We start from the raw sequence: 17468 nt of genomic DNA on the forward strand, positions 1-17468 counted from the left end.
GCAACAAAGGCAATAATTGAGGTTCATTATAATTTTATTTTCTCTTTTATGACTTGAAAATTTGATTTTCTTTGCTTTGATAAATTACATTTGCTTATATGGATGAGGCAGGAAATATATAATGGCCACTTATTAAACATTACATAAGAGTAGCATCGAGTAGCTCTATTGAGCAGTGAAGTGATTATGCTACTATGTAACAATGCTCAGAACTCTGCAGTGGCATCTATATCATAGTCAGGTTAGTCCAAGTTTCAAACAAAACTCACTTTATATACTCCTCTAAAAGTAACAAACAGAATCAGGGTGATTGCTTTTAATGACACAGGAAGTGAATGATTCACTGAAGTTTATAGTCTACAGGTCACAGCTATCAGAAGAATCTAAAACCTCAACTAATTTGGAGGGATGACTTCAAATGGTATCTCTTTTATTGTTATGATGTAAACATATAGGAACATCCCTCATTTATACAATACACTCAACTACGTTGCACATGAAACTGGATTTAAGTGACTGCATTCAACAATAGTTAAATAAAATTTGATTTTTTTTTCTCAGTAAAGAAAGAGAAGGTAGGTTTTCAAAGCTTACTGTTATGACATGCAGTTCAGAGGAAATTAAGACTGGAGAAGAAAATAAACCCTATATGTTTATTAGAGGAAAAGAGAAATGCTGGAAAATATCTGTTGAGGGTAGAGCTCAGTTTCCTGTAAGAAAACTCCAGTTACTCTCTTTGACCAGAAATTATCAACTCAATAACCCCTTTTATAGCCCAGATAGACTCACTGTTAGTGGTCAACTCAATACTTCAGTATGACACAAAAAGTTTGAGAAAAAGTGTGAAACAGAAATATACTTGACTATTCTAAGTAACTGTACTAACACTAAAATGTACTAAGGACTAGTTTTTGAAAAATTCTCTCATACGTATGGTAGTTTTGCTATAACCCTAAGTAAATAAGTGCACAACTATTTTTAAGGTTTAAAAATAGAATGGAATAAGCAACAAAGATTGGGTGGATTTCTCCTGTACCATTTATGAAATTACTTTCTTCAAAAAAAAAAAAAGACAGCTAAGAACTCCGTTGTCTGCACAACAACTAAGAACTTCATGAATGGGAAAAGCCAAAAGATAATGGGGTAGTATTAGCTGAGGGAAAAAAAAACAAAACCCTTAATACCAATGCAAATGCATAATTAGCTTTCCTAGGGCTATGTCTTTCAATGTTATCAGATTATCGACTTTGACATTATCATCTCCCAACACTAATTTATATCGTAACAACAAGCCTTCAAAAGGGAAGATTCTTAGATGAATACTTGTCATTCCACCATCTTTCCTGTTTATAGGAACACTTTTTAGCTCGAGATTACATCCAGCCAGCCAGGAATAAGAGACGTTTCAATCCTGGTTGTCAGATGAGTTATCAGCCACAAGTGCTAACTTCAAAGTGTGACTCTGCAATTTGAACAAGTCAGTTCAGGACACTGTAACTGCTATAACTGCCTGCGCAGCGTGTTCTGACCTAGGTGGCCTCGGGTTTGGGAGCCACAACTGGGAACTAGGCGTCCTGGGGCCACTTGCCCAGGGAAGGGGCCCACTTCCTTCTGAGTCCTAACTATGCTCACCGTGACCCCCTTCGTGGCCTGAGGCCCGGTCTCCCTCAATTTCTGCCACATAGATAACTGGCTAGATCTCAGGACTTGTAATGTTAAAAGGAGATACGAAATAAGGCAACAAGCAGCCGCCAGTTTTCTAGGACCAGACCCTACTCATATGTAAAAATGAAGCTATCTGACTTTCGGGGAGGAATACAGACAGGGAGGGAATACACCGCGTGATTTCTAAGAAGACTCCAGGAGAAGTCGGCACCACCACCTACTTTTCGAGAGGGAACACACATGAAGTATAGTTGGGGAAGAAAAACGGAGCAAAGGTGGGACCACCACCTAATGGGGAAAGACATCAACAGGAAGTCAGGGACCACCGTCTGCTTTCTAAGGGGAAACAAGCGGGCACAGGTTCATTCCAGGACCCCCATCTGCCTCCTGCCCAAGGCTCTTGAAGGGGAGTACCCTCTACGGTGCGGGGGGGAAGGGGTGGCGCCCCAGCCAGCCAAACCTGAGCGCTTTATCCGGGCTCTTCGCTCCAAGACCTTCCAGCTCACTTCGGCCACTAGCCCAGCCATCGCGCTCGGGCCGCCGTCTTGGCCACCGCCCCCGGGGCCGCCTGTCAGCTCCTCCCGGCTGGCCCCGCCCCCCCGCGCGACACTGTCGGGAGGCGCACCGGCCGGAAGTGAGCGCGAGGGCGAGCTTCAACCTAGCTTCGCGGCCTCCCGAGCGTCAGAGGGGCAGCCCTATGGGAGAGTGAGACGGGCCTGACCGCGGTCGGGCGGGCGTGTGGGCTACGCTCTTTCTCTCTCGGCCGGCCGCACGGTGCTTTCCGGCTGCCGTCAAGCGCAGCAGTGGGCCGGCGGGCGGGGGCCGAGGGGCTGCTATGGCGGCGGCAGGCCGGCTGCTGGGCTCCTGGGTGTTGCTGGCGCCGCTGCTTGGGGGCCTCGCGCTGCTGGGAGTCGGGCCGGTCCCGGCGCGGGCGCTGCACAACGTCACGGCCGAGCTCTTTGGGGCCGAGGCCTGGGGCACCCTGGCGGCCTTCGGAGACCTCAACTCTGACAAGCAGACGGACCTCTTCGTGCTGCGGGAAAGTCAGTGCTTGCCCGGCCCTCCCTCTGTTCGCGTGCCCCTCCCGGTGTTGCCCACACCCCTTGTCCGGATGCCCGGTCCTCCTGCATTTCCCGGCCCTTCTCTCCCAGCCCGGTCTCTCCCCTTTTATTTCCAGCATCCTTGCAGCTTGCCTGTTTTCTCCATCTTTTCCAAACCCAGGTCCTGGCCTGACCACTCCACAGTTTGATCCACCCCCGCAAGCACTGGAAACACCCCGTTTTTTTTTGGTTTTTTTCCTGAGACGACCGCGGTCGTCACTCACGCACCCCGCCCTTCTCATGGAATCACCTTCCAAAGTCCTTCCTGATTCCCAGTAGTCTTTGTAGCTTGCCTTTACGTTCCCTCCCAAGGTCCCTTCATTCCTGTCTGCTGTATTTCCTCCAGTCTCCCTTCCCCTTTGATGAACTGGAAAAGGTGCGACTTGATAATTTCCTCTCGTAGAGGACATCTTCCTCCCTCTTCATTTACTCTGTTCACCCTCCCCTCCCTTTGTCAGGGTCCCAGCTTTCTTAGAAACTACTGTTCCTTCCCAAGGGCCTAAACACTCCACAGTTCTCACAAGTATTTTGCAGGCACTACTAATAAACCCAGTGTCTCCTTGGAAAAGGATTCTCAAACTGCAGGTTTTTCTCCCTTCTGGGCTGCCCTAGTCTTTTGTGTGCAAAAGACTTCCTTGCTTTGGCCACCACCCTAGTCTTCCAAATCTCTGTTTTCTTTTCTAGCTTGAGGTTCTTGGGAGTTCTTTGCTTTAACCATCACTAAACAGACTTTTTTTTTGGTAAATCTTGATGCTGACAATGGGCATTAGAGGCTCTTAGTATCCTCTAGTACCCACAAAGCAGGTACTGTTTAAGGTCATGGCTGTGAGAGAAGGAAGTGAAGCACTTATAGAGTTTGACTGACAAGATCTTGGCCCAGATCTCTTGGAGTCCTTGTCAGGACTCCAGAGCCTCTTGTGGACCTTGAGTATTTCCCCTATCTTTGTATGACTCCATGTACTGCAAGAAGGGTGCATACTGCCTAACCTATAGCCACTCCACCCAAACTGGAGACAGAGATTCTCCCCTTTAAAGATACCCTGTGTTTGACTAAACAATTTCAGAAATCTGTTCCAATGAGTGCTTACTGAGCTCCAAAAATGCATCAACCTGGGGGATGGTTCTGTAGGAGCCACAAGAGCGTAGTCTTGGAGGATTCAGCTTTGTCTGCTTAAATATGACATCATGTCCTAGTTACTAGTCAGATACCTACAGTAGGAGTTTCTGCGTCCTTGGTGTGATGCATCTGTGCAATGGACTAAACAGCCTTATAAGAGGCTGAGTTGTTAGGTTTGGGGAAGACAAGACTTAACACATAGTATACTTATAAGGCATATTCTTTATATGCTTCCTTTAAGTCACTCAGTTTGACTCCTGGCAGAAGCCATTGGCTTCAATTTGCCTTGACCAACTACATTTTTCCTTGTTCATCCTTCTGGTTTCCCTGCTGCTTTGAATATTGAATTTGTGATATACTGTTAGGAATCTCCATTCCACTAGTCTAATAGGACCAACCTTGAGAGGGCAGACGAACTGGAGTAAAATAAAAGTTTTCTTGTTGAAAACAGTGCCCAGAAAGTTTCTTGTAACCACTAATTGTACGTCTCACTGGGAAGCATTTTTCTAATGTATACTCGCTTCTTTTAGGAAATGATTTAATCGTCTTTTTGGCAGACCAGAACGCACCCTATTTTAAACCCAAAGTAAAGGTATCCTTGAAGTAAGTACAAATGTATTTGTTTCTGTAAAACAGTCGTTAGTGTAATAATAGATATGCAATAACTAGTTGGATTGTCTTTGAAATCAATTTTACTCTGAAATGGTGTTGTGATACAAAACCACTAGTTATGAGGTATGAAGCAAGTAATTTGTTAGGAAAATTAGCATACCAAAGTTTAAAAATGATTTGCTTTAAAAAATAAATAAATAATTTTGAGTGGAACTGTTATGTAGGTCTGTTCCTACATAAACACCTTTCAGTCCCTTGCAATCTGATATGCTTTCTTGAATGTCTTGGGGATTGTCCCTCATCTTGAGTGTGCCTGTGGGAGCAGCTCAGTCACAGGCTCATCAGGTCAACTTTGTGCTTGATGGTCTGAGGGAGGAGTTTGCACTGGGGTCAGTGAACTCTGTTCTAATTTTTCATTTATTGACTGATAGGTGGTGACTGCTAGGTGACTCATAGGTTGATTTTGAGGAAATTCAAATCAAACTGAATTTTTTAAATGTTCAAATAATAGTTCTTTTTTTTTTTTATATATGACTGGCGTTGCATGAAACGCAGTGACCCTCATTGATAGTGAGCCAACACAGTTTTGAAACTATAAGAAGCAAGAATTGATCACTGTCTGGAGGAAGAGATGAGTCAGTGCAGGCTAAAGTGGCAGCTTCTAGAAAGTTATAGGACTTGTGCTTGACCTTAAGATAAGTAAAATTTAGGTGAGGGCTTTCAAGTTTCAGGACACAGAATTAACAAGAGATGGTAGTAAAAACAGCAGGTTGTGAAGAGGAGGTGGAAAGATTTGCCTGACAGAAGTGGAGGGTATACTTTGGAAAGTTATGGACTAGGAAGATGAGATGAGGGCAGACTAGGAACCTTCATAAATATCAGAAAGAATTGACCTCAATCCGGAGAAAAATGGGGAATCATTACAGGTTCTTGTTTAAAGGAGAGGTGGTGAAAATGGTATTTTAAGTTGATTTGATTTACTCATTAACCATGTGCAGGATGAATTGGTATGTAGAAAGATCAGAGATTACTTGGAAACTGTTCCAAAAATTTAAGAAGTCCCCGTATGGGGTAATGAGTGCTCAGATTCTACAATATTTAACTTAAACTCAGACATATGTAAAAAAAAATTGGCCTTGAGTTAGAACATTGAGGCGTTGAGGGGAAAGTTATAGATGTTATCCATCTATTAAACAGGAGATTATCCCTCTTGAGAAATGTTCCTTGATACTGGATGTCAGCATGCTTGGAGTGGGGAGGGAACAGAAGTTGATAAATATTACATCCAAGAAATGAACTGCCTAGAAGTGGTTTTTCATGGAAGATTAAAAGTTAAGGAATTTGTGGGCTATTAAAGACTTGGGTTCCACTGAGTTTTTTAAAAATCCCAATTAATTTTTCTTTGATTAATGTAATGTTTTATATACTTATAAAATTTAGAAACTCTTGTATTTAGTATAGTTTTCAAAAACTAACTGTCCTTCACTGTTTTCTTCCCCCTCTCCCCTGTTCCTCTCTCAAATGCAACCACTTTTAAAATTTTGAGCTGTTTCTTCTGATGTTTATTTCCATATTCTAAAATAAGTTTTTATACTGTAATTTCTTAAGTTACCATCTTCATCTCTTGGATTTTTTGTTAGCATAGACAAAGATTTAGCATCTTTAAGTTGGCTGCATCTCCATATAGTTATATCATATTTTAGCTTGGTCAGTAATCCTTGTATAAATTCTGGCCATGTAGATTATGTGTACTTCAAAGCCAAGCAGTATACAGTATTTCATTTCTCTATGGTTTTTCCCTCCAAGAGTAAATGATTGTTTTTTAAAAAATAAATTGCACAGTTTTCTGCGTACCTATCCTTAATTTCTTTGCAGATGTTCCATCATACCTGCCATATACCTGTTGTGCTTTTTTTTTTTCCCCCATTGAGGCCTCTGCACTCCTCCCCAATCTGAATTCATTCTCTAGGCCTTCTGCAGAGTTACTATTTGGAGACTTCCCTTTGTCATTCTTTGTTTGATCCCTATCTCTTGGATCCTGTGCCATTTTGTTCTTTGCTTCTTCATTTACTTCACTGGAGTGTATCCTTCAAGAAATTCCTGAGAAAGGATGCATGGGTATGTCCCTCCCTTTCTAAAACCTTTTTCTACTCACTCTTTGATTGGCCTGTAGTCTTCTAGCTTCATCAGTTGCTGGTTTTAAATCCATTGCTATTCTTTTTCCTAATCCTTCAAATATGGCTTACTTTTAATTTTTGAAGCTATTAGGGTCTCTTCTTTATCCCTTTTCTCTGAAATTTCATAATATGTCTTAGTGTAGACTATTTTTCATTCATTACTCGAGGCTCCCTTCAAACTGGAGGCTTCTATACTTGGGACCTTTTTGAAATGTTCTTATATTATTTCTCTGATTATTTTCTTGTTTTTGCTTTCAGGAATTCCTACTAGTTGGTTATTGGACTGCCTAACTCCATCCTTTATTTCTTTATTTCATTTGTGTTTTTGTCATTTTGTGTCTTTTTCCCCGTGGGAAGTTTTCTTAATTTTATCTTTGGCCTTCTATTGAATATTTTTATGTTAGCTGTCATATTTTCTTTTTATCTTCAAGAAGTTTTCTTTGTTCTCTTATTGTTTTTTCCTCTTAGCATGCTGTTCTTTTTTTTTTTTAATGGATGTATTTTCTTGTGTCTTCAAGTGTGGTTTTGAAGTTTTCTTTTGTTTCCTCTGTTATCTCTGTTTTTTTCAGATTCCTTATTAGTATTTGTTTTGGCTCTCTTTAATACTCATAGTTTTCTTTAAAAGGCAGGTAACTCTTTATTATACTATATTAAGAATAAGGTACTAAAGAGCTAATTGGAAACTCTGTGTAATGGGACTTACCTCCTGTCTCCTTCCCTGTGGATATGTTCCTGGCTGACTGTCATCCTAGGAATTTGGCAGGATTGGGGGCAAGGGCCAAACTGTTACTTTGTAGACTTTCCACTAACTCCCTGTTTTTAGCGTAAGGCCAATATCTTACCCTCTCCTGTAACTTACATCTCTAATGCCTGAAACTTCCCAGAAGTAAACTACTTGGTTGTTGGCACGCTGAGCAAGAGGGAGAAGGGACCATCACAGAAAAGGTGTTTTCAGCCTTACACCTTATTTTTGTCTTCTGCTATTTTGGATGACTCCAAATTCTGAGTCTTTCAGAGGTTCTTCAGGGCAAAAAGCTTCTTGAGCCTTTTCTCCAAGCACTTCAGCTTATACAGTTGACCATTGAACGACATGGGTCTGAACTGCATAGGTCCACTTACATACAGATTTTTTTTCACTAAATACATACTTCAGTACTACACTGTCCCCAGTTGGTTGAATCTGTGAATGTAGAACTAAGGATGTGGAGGACCAAGTATAAAGTTATGAAAATCCAGCTATGGATTTTCAACTGCAAGTGGTCAGTGCCCCTAACACCACGTGTTCTTCAAGGGTCAACTGTAGTTTCCTTGCCCTGCTAAGGCAGATCCTTTCATGATCTCTTTGTCTTTGAGGGTTATACTTTAAAAAAAAAAAAATTCCATATCATTTTAGTAGGTTCTTTGAAAGAAGAAGAGATAAATTTGTGTGTCAGTCTGTTATTTTGTAAAGTTCTAATTCCTATTTTTACAACCATAAAGAAGGGCAATTTTAGGAATAAAACCTGATCAGGTTAAGTTCCCATCTAGTCCTTTGTAATATATTACTGTCTATTTCAGGGTACTTTTTGACCCCAAATCATTAATTTATTTGAACAAGTATTACTGCCAGGTATGTGCAGCATATGTATGACTGCACATGCATACATACACAGGTACACATACAGAGGTATACACTTAGATGCAGCTTGCTACATAGTAGCACGTGCAGTTGCTATATCATCATTTTTAAAGACCACCTATTTTTCATGGAAAGGTTAAAGCATTGTTAGAATTCTTTGAGGAAACTGGCATTACAAAAAATATTTTATCATAATGAGGATCAATTTTAGAGGCCAACACAACTGAATTTGAATTCCAGCTATTCTATTTAACAATGAAAGCTACTTCAACCTCAGTTTCCTGGTCTGTTCAGTGAGAATTACGATACCTATTTCAGGTGATGGAGATGATCAGATAATAGCTATTAAGTACTTGATGTAATATCTGAGACATAGTAAGTAGCTGAATTAAAATAAAGCTATTATTATGTTGTTTTTCTTAATTATTCTTACCCTTGTCAGTATTTTCCTCATTTTCACTTTAAGTAAAACCTATTATATATATTTTTATATGCTTGATGTCGTTTAGAAAATAATTATCCGTAGGCTGTTTGGAAACTTACTGTCTTGCTGTTTGTTCTTAAGTAGAATTAAATGTAAATTGAATTTAAGGCCTATTTTTTGATTGGGTCACTCAGACAACATTATGACAAGACTCCAGAATGTTTTGTTAAGTTTTCAAGGTTAATATAAACCATTTTAGAATATTTTATTATTTAAAATGTAGAATTAGGTATGTATGTTTTGATAGTGTATTGCCAGGTTTGGTCAAAAAGAACTTATTTTTTATTGTGAATCTTGAAATAAAATGACTAGTTTTCACTGTAAATTTCAAATCTGCATTAAAATCTAAAATTAAGTAATCTATAGATAATATCTTTTATAAAATGACAGTGATACCCTCAGTGCTTTAGCAATTGATAATGAGCCTCCATTTATGTTGGGTTTTTTGGGGTTTTTTTTTGGTCACACTGTGCTACTACAGTTCCCCGACCAGGGACCTAACCCCCACCCCCTCATTGGAAGCCCGGAGTCTTAACCACTAAACCGCTAGAGAAGTCCTTTGAGCCTCCATTCATATAAACACCATCCATATGTCCTGGTATCTTTGACAAAAGAACTAGGTGAAAGGATTAAGCCAATGCTTGAACATAAAACTGTGCTTCCTCTTAATAAATATTTCAGCTTTTTCTTGTTTCTTAAAACCCCCTGCATTCATCCTGAATTCTTTCGTAGACCAAAGAGGCCTACATACATGAAGTATGATAAGCTATTAAAGAAGAGAATGTAATTAATCAGTTCTGTGAATTTTTAAATTTTGCATTGAAAATATTTTTGTATGGTGTAAATATAGAAGTGTACTTTTCTATTATAGCTCTACTGGAATGTTTGTTTATTAAAATGTTTGTTTCTTTTAGGAATCATAGTACATTGATAACAAGTGTAGTCCCGGGGGATTATGATGGAGATTCACAAATGGATGTTCTTCTGACATATCTTCCCAAAAATCATGCCAATGGTGAATTAGGAGCTATTATCTTCTGGGGACAGAATCAAACCTTAGGTGAATTTGTTTTAAGAGTTTTTAATATTTATCACTGGATATTAAAGGAGAAATATGCCTGGTATTCTTAGGTCAATGTAACAAAAATAATGTTCAGATATCAGTTCAAAAATGCAGTTCTTGAGTGTCAGTAATTGTCTCTAAAAACTTCTTTAAAAGTCTGTTTTCTGGTTCTTCTTTTTCAACCTAGAACTGGTCTGCAGCCAACTCCAGGGAACAAAATCTACTCTGTTATCTCAAGGAAGAGAGAATTTATTAAAGGGTTTTTATGCTTTACAGAGTTAATGTGATAGCTAAAGAACACACACGAGGTTGAACTTTCAGGAACAATCCTCAAAGCCTTCAAAGAAGCTACTGCCTTTTTAACATCAGAAAGTGGCAAGTTGCACAACAGGTGCTAGAATGACACTCACTCACCAGCAAAATGGATGCCATGCACCCTCCCTCTTAGTACTTACAATTCAGTGATCACACATTAAGACAGAAATGGCAGAAACACAGCCTTTACCTCATTCCTGCCTTGCAAAACTCACCATATCTAATTAGCAAGGCTTACATTTTATTTAGAATCTTAAATGCAAGGATATCTGAGAAATGCTATTTTTGGTTTCTAGTCTCCCCAGTACAGGAAAGCACAAAAAGTTTAGAGTAAAGGTTGAGAGTCAGTCTACCATATCTACCCACAAATCTTCAAGTCTTATCTGAAAAGCCAATTAATTATACCTGAATGAACCTAAATGAAATACCTAAATGAAATACCTATACCTAAATGAAATACCTCCATGAACAAACAACTTTGTTCATGGAGCCAGACTGAAGAAAGGAGGAGGAGAGGAGGGTATGGACATTTTAGAGTCTAGTAGTTTTGCATGTATTGGGTTCTTTATATCAAAACCTTAATTGTCAGCTGCTCTACTGCTAAATTGTATATAAAGGAGACTCATCTAAGAGATTTTCAGAATGAAGACTCAAAAGGAAGTTATTGTAATGCTGGTCTTCACTGTAGAATAAACTCTCCCAATAGTTTATCTTTACAAACTTGATGTCCATTTAAGTTAGATTTATAGTGTCTCATTAATGCTAATAGTTGGAGTTAATTAGAGATGAACTTTGAAAAGAATGAAAGTATTTTTCCCTAAGTGCAAATATCAAAAATAATGTGTGATAAAATGCCTTTTCATTTATATATATATATATATTTTAACAGATCCTTGCAATATGACCATACTCAATAGGACTTTTCAGGATGAACCATTAATTATGGAGTAAGTATGTGCTTGCTTCCCTTTGAATGATTTTAAACTTACAAACATAAAATCTTTCACATAGGAAACTACTTTGCTAAGTTGTATTGACTCTAAATTCATTCTCCCTTTAAAGCTGATAGGGACCTGTCCTTTGAATTATATATTTATTTGCCATGATGGAAGAAAGAGAAAGGTGAAATTCATTATTTTGCAAAGAGGGAGAGATTTGTCTTTTTGGTTTTGTTTTAAAAGCTTTGAATGTGTCCATGATGGATCTTTGTTGATTCTAGCCGTGTCGTTACTCAAAGAACTAAGATAACTGTTTTGGATAAAACTGTTAGTGCTTGATTGACAGATACAAAGGATAGAGGATTTCCTCTAGAGACCTAGAAAGATTTCTATATTAAGGAGAAACTTTGTCCTTTTCACAACTCTTCCTTAGTATTATCATTTATCTCCTCAAAGTAGACTCATGTACCAGGATAAAGTTCATCCAAATTTCTGTTAGGATTCTGATAATGATGTAGATATCATTTCGGGGAGTAAACAATGTATAGCCACATTCTTGTTTCCAGTGCTGCCTTTTGTACAGTTATTAAAATCATAGTCATACATCAATAGGTCAATAACCATTAGAAGTCTGAACTTTAATTCACAGATTAATCTTTTTAAAGGTGCTCAGCTTGATTTCTTTTATAATTGGGTGTTTTTCATTGTTGTTACAATATTCAGTGGCTAGTATAAATTTTTATACCAACTAGGGATTACTTTTTTGGGTTATTTCTCCTAAGCCCATCTGACTAAATAAGGAGGATCATGATTCTGAAATAACGGTCTCCTTATCATTCAGAGACAGGCTAGGCTATGTAGAGGTTACAGACAACACCAAAATCTCACAACAAAAGTTTATTTCTTGCTCACACTGCAGGTCCAGTGTGGGTCAGTGATAGGCTCTTTTGCCAGCTCTCAGAGTGTCTTACAGGCCTCATCGTCTGTGGAGCTGTACCGTCATGTTCTTCTCATTGCCAAGATGACTGGAGGGTCCAATAACGAAAATTAAACACTTTGGCCTCAGAGTGAAACATGTCACTTCTGACATTCCATTGATTGCAACAGATACTGACTGTTGTATGTCTACCACACCTCCCCAAAGTTTTTGTTTTTTTTAAACTAAATTAGAAGTGAGAATTTAATAAAATAGCTGCTTAATGTTTTTAATGTTTTCTTTTTAGCTTCAATGCCGATTTAATTCCTGATATATTTGGTATCACAAATGAATCCAACCAGCCACAAATACTATTAGGAGGGTGAGTAAATATTATTACATCCATGTAATTAATTGTACATGTTGCTGCTGGAGGGACTGTGTATCTATGTGAACGGTTTGCTTTAACCATTGGGGGAAAAACCCCAGCTCATTGGAAATCCTTGTTTAAGATTTTTAAAAGAACATTTGGTCAACATATAAGCTTTCTCAAACACTACGGATTTGATCTGCAACTGGTTTCTGTGTAGAGCCAGTTTAATCCTTTTATCCCTCTGGAAATTAGAGATACAAACTTTGCAAGTCCCCATTTAAATATTGGTTCATTGGATGTTTTTAGAAATGGAAAGATTTAATTTAAATAGTATGGATAGCTGCCGTCTTGATTGAATTCTCTACCTTAGTCACGCTAGCTCCCAGATGTTCACTGATAAGCCTTGTACCTTCTTTGTTCAGTGAGCAATTAATAATTGCCTGAAAATGTAAACATTCCTTCTCTAAGCTCTGGAGACTTTTCCATGTATACTCTATCCTTGACCAGTTTGTATGCTAGGATTCTCTTATTATCCAAGAATGCCATTCTTAGGGAAAACTGCCTGGAATCTTGCAATTCAAAGATCTCCATTATAATTCCTCTAGATTTAAATAGAACTGTCTTCCTAACACAGGAATTCATGATAGCAAGATACTTTTCATGAGATACCTTCAACTTGGTTAATTTTTTCTGTATTTGATAAGGCAAACATTTAAAGAGTACAGAACACATTTATTTATCTTTTTGACTTTCCAGCAAGCACAGAGAACCACCTTTATCAATCTGTCTTCCCAGGCACTATAAATCTAATGAATTTTCCCTCTGTGTTTTGGAGAAGTAATGTATTTTTATGATTAGTTTCTGAAATGTGATGCACAGGCACATAGACAAGTAAATTATCAAAATATGAGCTATTCTGAGGTGAAACTGTTACATTTCCTATCACTTTCTCTTAAAAGTTTTCCATAAAGAGTATGAGTGAGGGCTTCCCTGGTGGCGCAGTGGTTGAGAGTCTGCCTGCCGATGCAGGGGATGCGGGTTCGTGCCCCGGTCCGGGAGGATCCCACGTGCTGCGGAGCGGCTGGGCCCGTGGGCCATGGCCGCTGAGCCTGCGCATCCGGAGCCTGCGCATCCGGTGCCTGTGCTCCGCAACGGGAGAGGCCACGACAGTGAGAGGCCCGCGTACAGGGGGAAAAAAAAAAAAAAAGTATGAGTGTTTTTATGCTAGTCATAGTGACCTTTGAAAGACTTGCTGTGAATCTTTAATGAGAAACCTGTTTTTTCCTCAAACTTCGAAAAAATACCTGGAAGAGAACCCTGCTTTAGAGACCAGCTGTATGGAGATCTTGCTTTGCCTTTGCGGCCATATCTGGGAGGAACTGAGTGTGGGTGGGCTAGGGGAAGGCACAGGTGACTCCTACCATAGCAAGCCCTGCTTGTTTGTCTTGGGTAGACATGTGATTGAGAATGTGATGATGACTTCTGGCCTGGTTTATTTCATGGTAATCTCCATTTTAGTGAAAGAAATACTTGGAATATTTTTAATACGATGTGGTTTGGCTTTTGGAAATTTAAACTTATGAAACAGCTATTGTAGATAATTGAAAAAGTAAAAAGTACTAGATATTGTGTGATAATGTCATAGTTTATTTATTTGTTCTGAATTCTATGTCAGATATTTTTTCCTCTGCTGCTTCTTTAAAAACTTATTCTGCCTAAAGATATATTCACTTTTATTTTTTATACATTATTCTCTGGCATACTACAGTATACTGGAGTAATTCTCTACTATTTTATGATATTTCTCATTTAAACTTCAGTTACAGATTAAACAATAGTGGCTAACCATATTATAGGTAACAAGTTTGTATCCAGGATTTGTCCTGTTACCTTTGTCCTGATAACTTTTAAAATGAAGTTATAAAAATTGACAGAAAAGAATTTTTGTCAAGAGCATTGTTAGGATGACTATTGCTAGCGTTATCATTATTCAGACAACAGAAAGCTGAATATGTCTCTATGGGGGCAAGCATTAATATGTTACTAAAATAAGAAAAATGTATTTCGCCATATCAATTTTATGTTACAGACATATGATTAGATGTGTAAGTGAAAAAGCCATTAGTATTGACATTTTGGACCATTTGCATGACTTCTGATTGGCAGCCCAGTCTTATCTATTAAGGAATCTAACCAACTTTTGCAACTTAAATATTATGCTTATTTATGCCAGACCCAAGATTATCTTAAATTTAATTAAATTTGGCTAGCACCTTAATTTTATGGGAAATTTTGCAATGATCTTTAACTAGACTGCTAAATGCTCCCATGGGATTATGCTGGAAAGCCCCTGGCTGTAAGTGGCCCAGTACAGGCATGGAAACAGGAGATTGCCCACAGGTAAAACTAGCATGATCAGTTCGGCTGGAGTAAGGGTGCAGATGGTCAGCCTAAGCTGGAAACAGTGATAGGTAGAAGAATCCCTTTTAATTCGTACTGTGGGGGTTATCTGATAGGGACAGGAAGGGTGCTAAACCTCTGCTGAGGTGCCAGAGATAACTGAAGTGTGTTAAATGTACAAAGGTGAGGACTCAGTTTGGGCCTCCAGCTCACTTTATAATGACTTGAAATAATGTAATAATGTGCCACATTACTTAGAAATAACACCTAGCTATTAAGTGTTAGAGCAGCTTTTGCAGTGATGAGGTTATTGTTAATGAGCATTTTCTGTAAAAGGGTATTTGAAACTGATGTTGCATAAGCATTCAGGATATTGTTTTTAGTATTGACGTGAAAACACTTGTACCTGTAATTTTAATCAAAGCCAAATGTAATGTTGGTCTGTTCATATTTTCTGTGACTCATATACTGAGTTCAAACACATTACTGGGTCAGCCCCAAGTTGTATACCTGGGAATATTAATCCAGGTACGTGACAAACAAGCACTTTTGCCATACTCCATTTACTTCACAAGCATTTGCATGAATATTTTGAATGGAATATTAATGGCACTGAAAGCAGCCATTTTTAACTTATTTATGTGAGTGAATATTTTTCCTCCATTAGCAGAAAAAACTATCTTCTATTTAAATGTAGGTATTTAATCTCAATTCAGAAGGAATAAATCCCTGTTTTTCCATGTAATCTTCTTACATTATAACCAATGACTGATTTATTAAATCACCCTTCATTTTTACTGCTGATTTGTTTGTTTGCTGGTGCATTACAGAAAATATTGCAAATATTTATCATAATGAAATAATAATATTTGTCATTTAAATCTATTGTTTAGAAAAAAAATATGAAAATTAAGAGATTTATAACACAAAAGAAAACCAAATAATCATCAGGACAGCTTTTAACTTTATAATCAGCATTAGTACTCATAGTCTTAACAGAAAAAGGTAGCTTTGAGATGATTCATATTTTCTTCCAATTTCCCTAGCAAGCCCCTCCCTTTCTTACCTTATACACCATTTGTATTTTGAACATTGTTGTTTAAAGGAATCTATTAGGACTTAAGAAATAAGTTTTTTATTGGTATTTCCATAGAAACAGAGCATCAGTTTTATAACTTTTCTCTTTTCCTAAAGAAACTTTGCTATTGGAGATAAATTCATTGATTCTCTTGTTTCTTGCCTAAATCTTTTTCTTTTCAAAATTAAGCCACAGAAATAGTGAAAGCTTTAGCAGATAACTTAGAATTGTATATGCTGTGATTATTTCAAGTGGCTTGTTACTCAAGGATCCATAATTTTATTTCCTGGAGTCCCACCAGAAGCTTTTGGGGAGTCAATTAAATGACCCATGATTCCCTGGTGACTTATCATACTGCTTTGTTTTCTGTTCTGGTTGGCAGTGTTGTATGTAAGTGAACTTTTGATTGTTTCTAAGTGAATTTAAGAGGTTATTCTCAAAATTTACTCACTTTGCTTTTAGTTAAATCTTACAATTTTTTAGATATGTTTTCTTTGTAGTAATCATTCAGAAAGAGAGCTTCTTTTGAGTTTCTGTGCAAGTAAATTCATCATTAATATTGATGATATTTAAAGGTGTTTTGAATTCAACATATTTCTATTAGCATATATCAAAATTTTGTTTCCTTCTTTGAGAGGAAACCATTTTGTTTTATTTTATTACGATTTGCATGTATTGAAAAAAGTCCATTTTGAAACAACCATAGAGGGCTTCCCTGGTGGCACAGTGGTTGAGAGTCCGCCTGCCGATGCAGGGGACACGGGTTCGTGCCCCGGTCTGGGAAGATCCCACATGCCGCGGAGCTGCTAGGCCCGTGAGCCATGGCCGCTGAGCCTGCACGTCTGGAGCCTGTGCTCCGCAACGGGAGAGGCCACAACAGTGAGAGGCCCACGTACCACCAAAAAAAAAAAAAAAAAAGCATAGAATAGCAATGAATTGTACACTTAAAAATGGTTAAGATGGTAACTTCTATGTTATATATATTTTACCACAGTAAAAATTAGAAAAAGAAAAACAAACAAGCACAGTTAGAGAAGCTGTGTGTATAGAGCAGACTTTGAGTAAGCTTGGTCTATATTATCATTTCAATTTAGGGTAAAATGAATCAAAATAATTTATAATTCCTGAAACTACAGGTTAAGTTCTCTTTCATTAGAGTCCTATTGTATGTTTTAAAAATGTATATGCTGTTGAAAATGCCCTACAAGTACTTGATTTTTTTTTTTTTTTTTTTGCGGTACGTGGGCCTCTCACTGTTGTGGCCTCTCCCATTGTGGAGCACAGGCTCCGGACACGCAGCCTCAGCGGCCATGGCTCACGGGCCTAGCAGCTCCGCGGCATGTGGGATCTTCCCGGACCGGGACACGAACCCGTGTCCCCTGCATCGGCAGGCGGACTCTCAACCACTGTGCCACCAGGGAAGCCCCAAATACTTGATTTTTAACAGTCTGGAGGCCTAGGCTCTGAGCTGCGTGAGTTCCTGAGTTCCATAGTAGTCCTGAGTAGAGATGGGGGCCTATGCTTCTCCTCAGACTGCCTACTCTTCTGTTTGCCTGCCCTAGAAGCCAGTGCTGCTAGGGCCGTCTCTCAGGTGTAATATCACTGTTGCATA

At 38.5% G+C, this 17468-nt stretch overlaps 2 protein-coding genes across 8 annotated transcripts in view; one reads left to right on the plus strand and one right to left on the minus strand.

The window, feature by feature from the left end:
- PHKB (phosphorylase kinase regulatory subunit beta) overlaps nucleotides 1-2309 on the minus strand; it is a 202666-nt gene extending 200357 nt beyond the window's left edge. For 2 of the 6 annotated variants that reach the window (XM_081215335.1, XM_081215334.1), the window contains exon 1: nucleotides 2126-2222. Coding sequence is in view for 3 of the 6 variants with exons in the window: in XM_081215337.1 (XP_081071463.1) it covers nucleotides 2126-2192 (67 nt within the window). In the remaining 3 variants the exon portion in view is untranslated. Of the gene's footprint in view, nucleotides 1-594; nucleotides 711-2125 lie in introns of all 6 variants that reach the window. The other 4 variants (XM_081215336.1, XM_081215337.1, XM_081215338.1 and 1 more) reach the window with 4 other exon arrangements.
- A 25-nt stretch (nucleotides 2310-2334) lies between these two features.
- ITFG1 (integrin alpha FG-GAP repeat containing 1) overlaps nucleotides 2335-17468 on the plus strand; it is a 252668-nt gene continuing 237534 nt past the window's right edge. The window contains exons 1-5 of one of the 2 annotated variants that reach the window (XM_081215339.1): nucleotides 2335-2708; nucleotides 4413-4485; nucleotides 9688-9833; nucleotides 11041-11098; nucleotides 12313-12387. In XM_081215339.1, coding sequence (XP_081071465.1) covers nucleotides 2501-2708; nucleotides 4413-4485; nucleotides 9688-9833; nucleotides 11041-11098; nucleotides 12313-12387 — 560 coding nt within the window. In that variant the 5' untranslated portion in view covers nucleotides 2335-2500. The remainder of the gene's footprint in view (nucleotides 2709-4412; nucleotides 4486-9687; nucleotides 9834-11040; nucleotides 11099-12312; nucleotides 12388-17468) is intronic. The other variant, XM_081215340.1, reaches the window with a different exon arrangement.

The sequence above is a fragment of the Mesoplodon bidens genome (assembly GCF_964165515.1).
Source record: "Mesoplodon bidens genome assembly, chromosome: 18".
Classification (NCBI taxonomy): Eukaryota; Metazoa; Chordata; class Mammalia; order Artiodactyla; family Ziphiidae; genus Mesoplodon; species Mesoplodon bidens.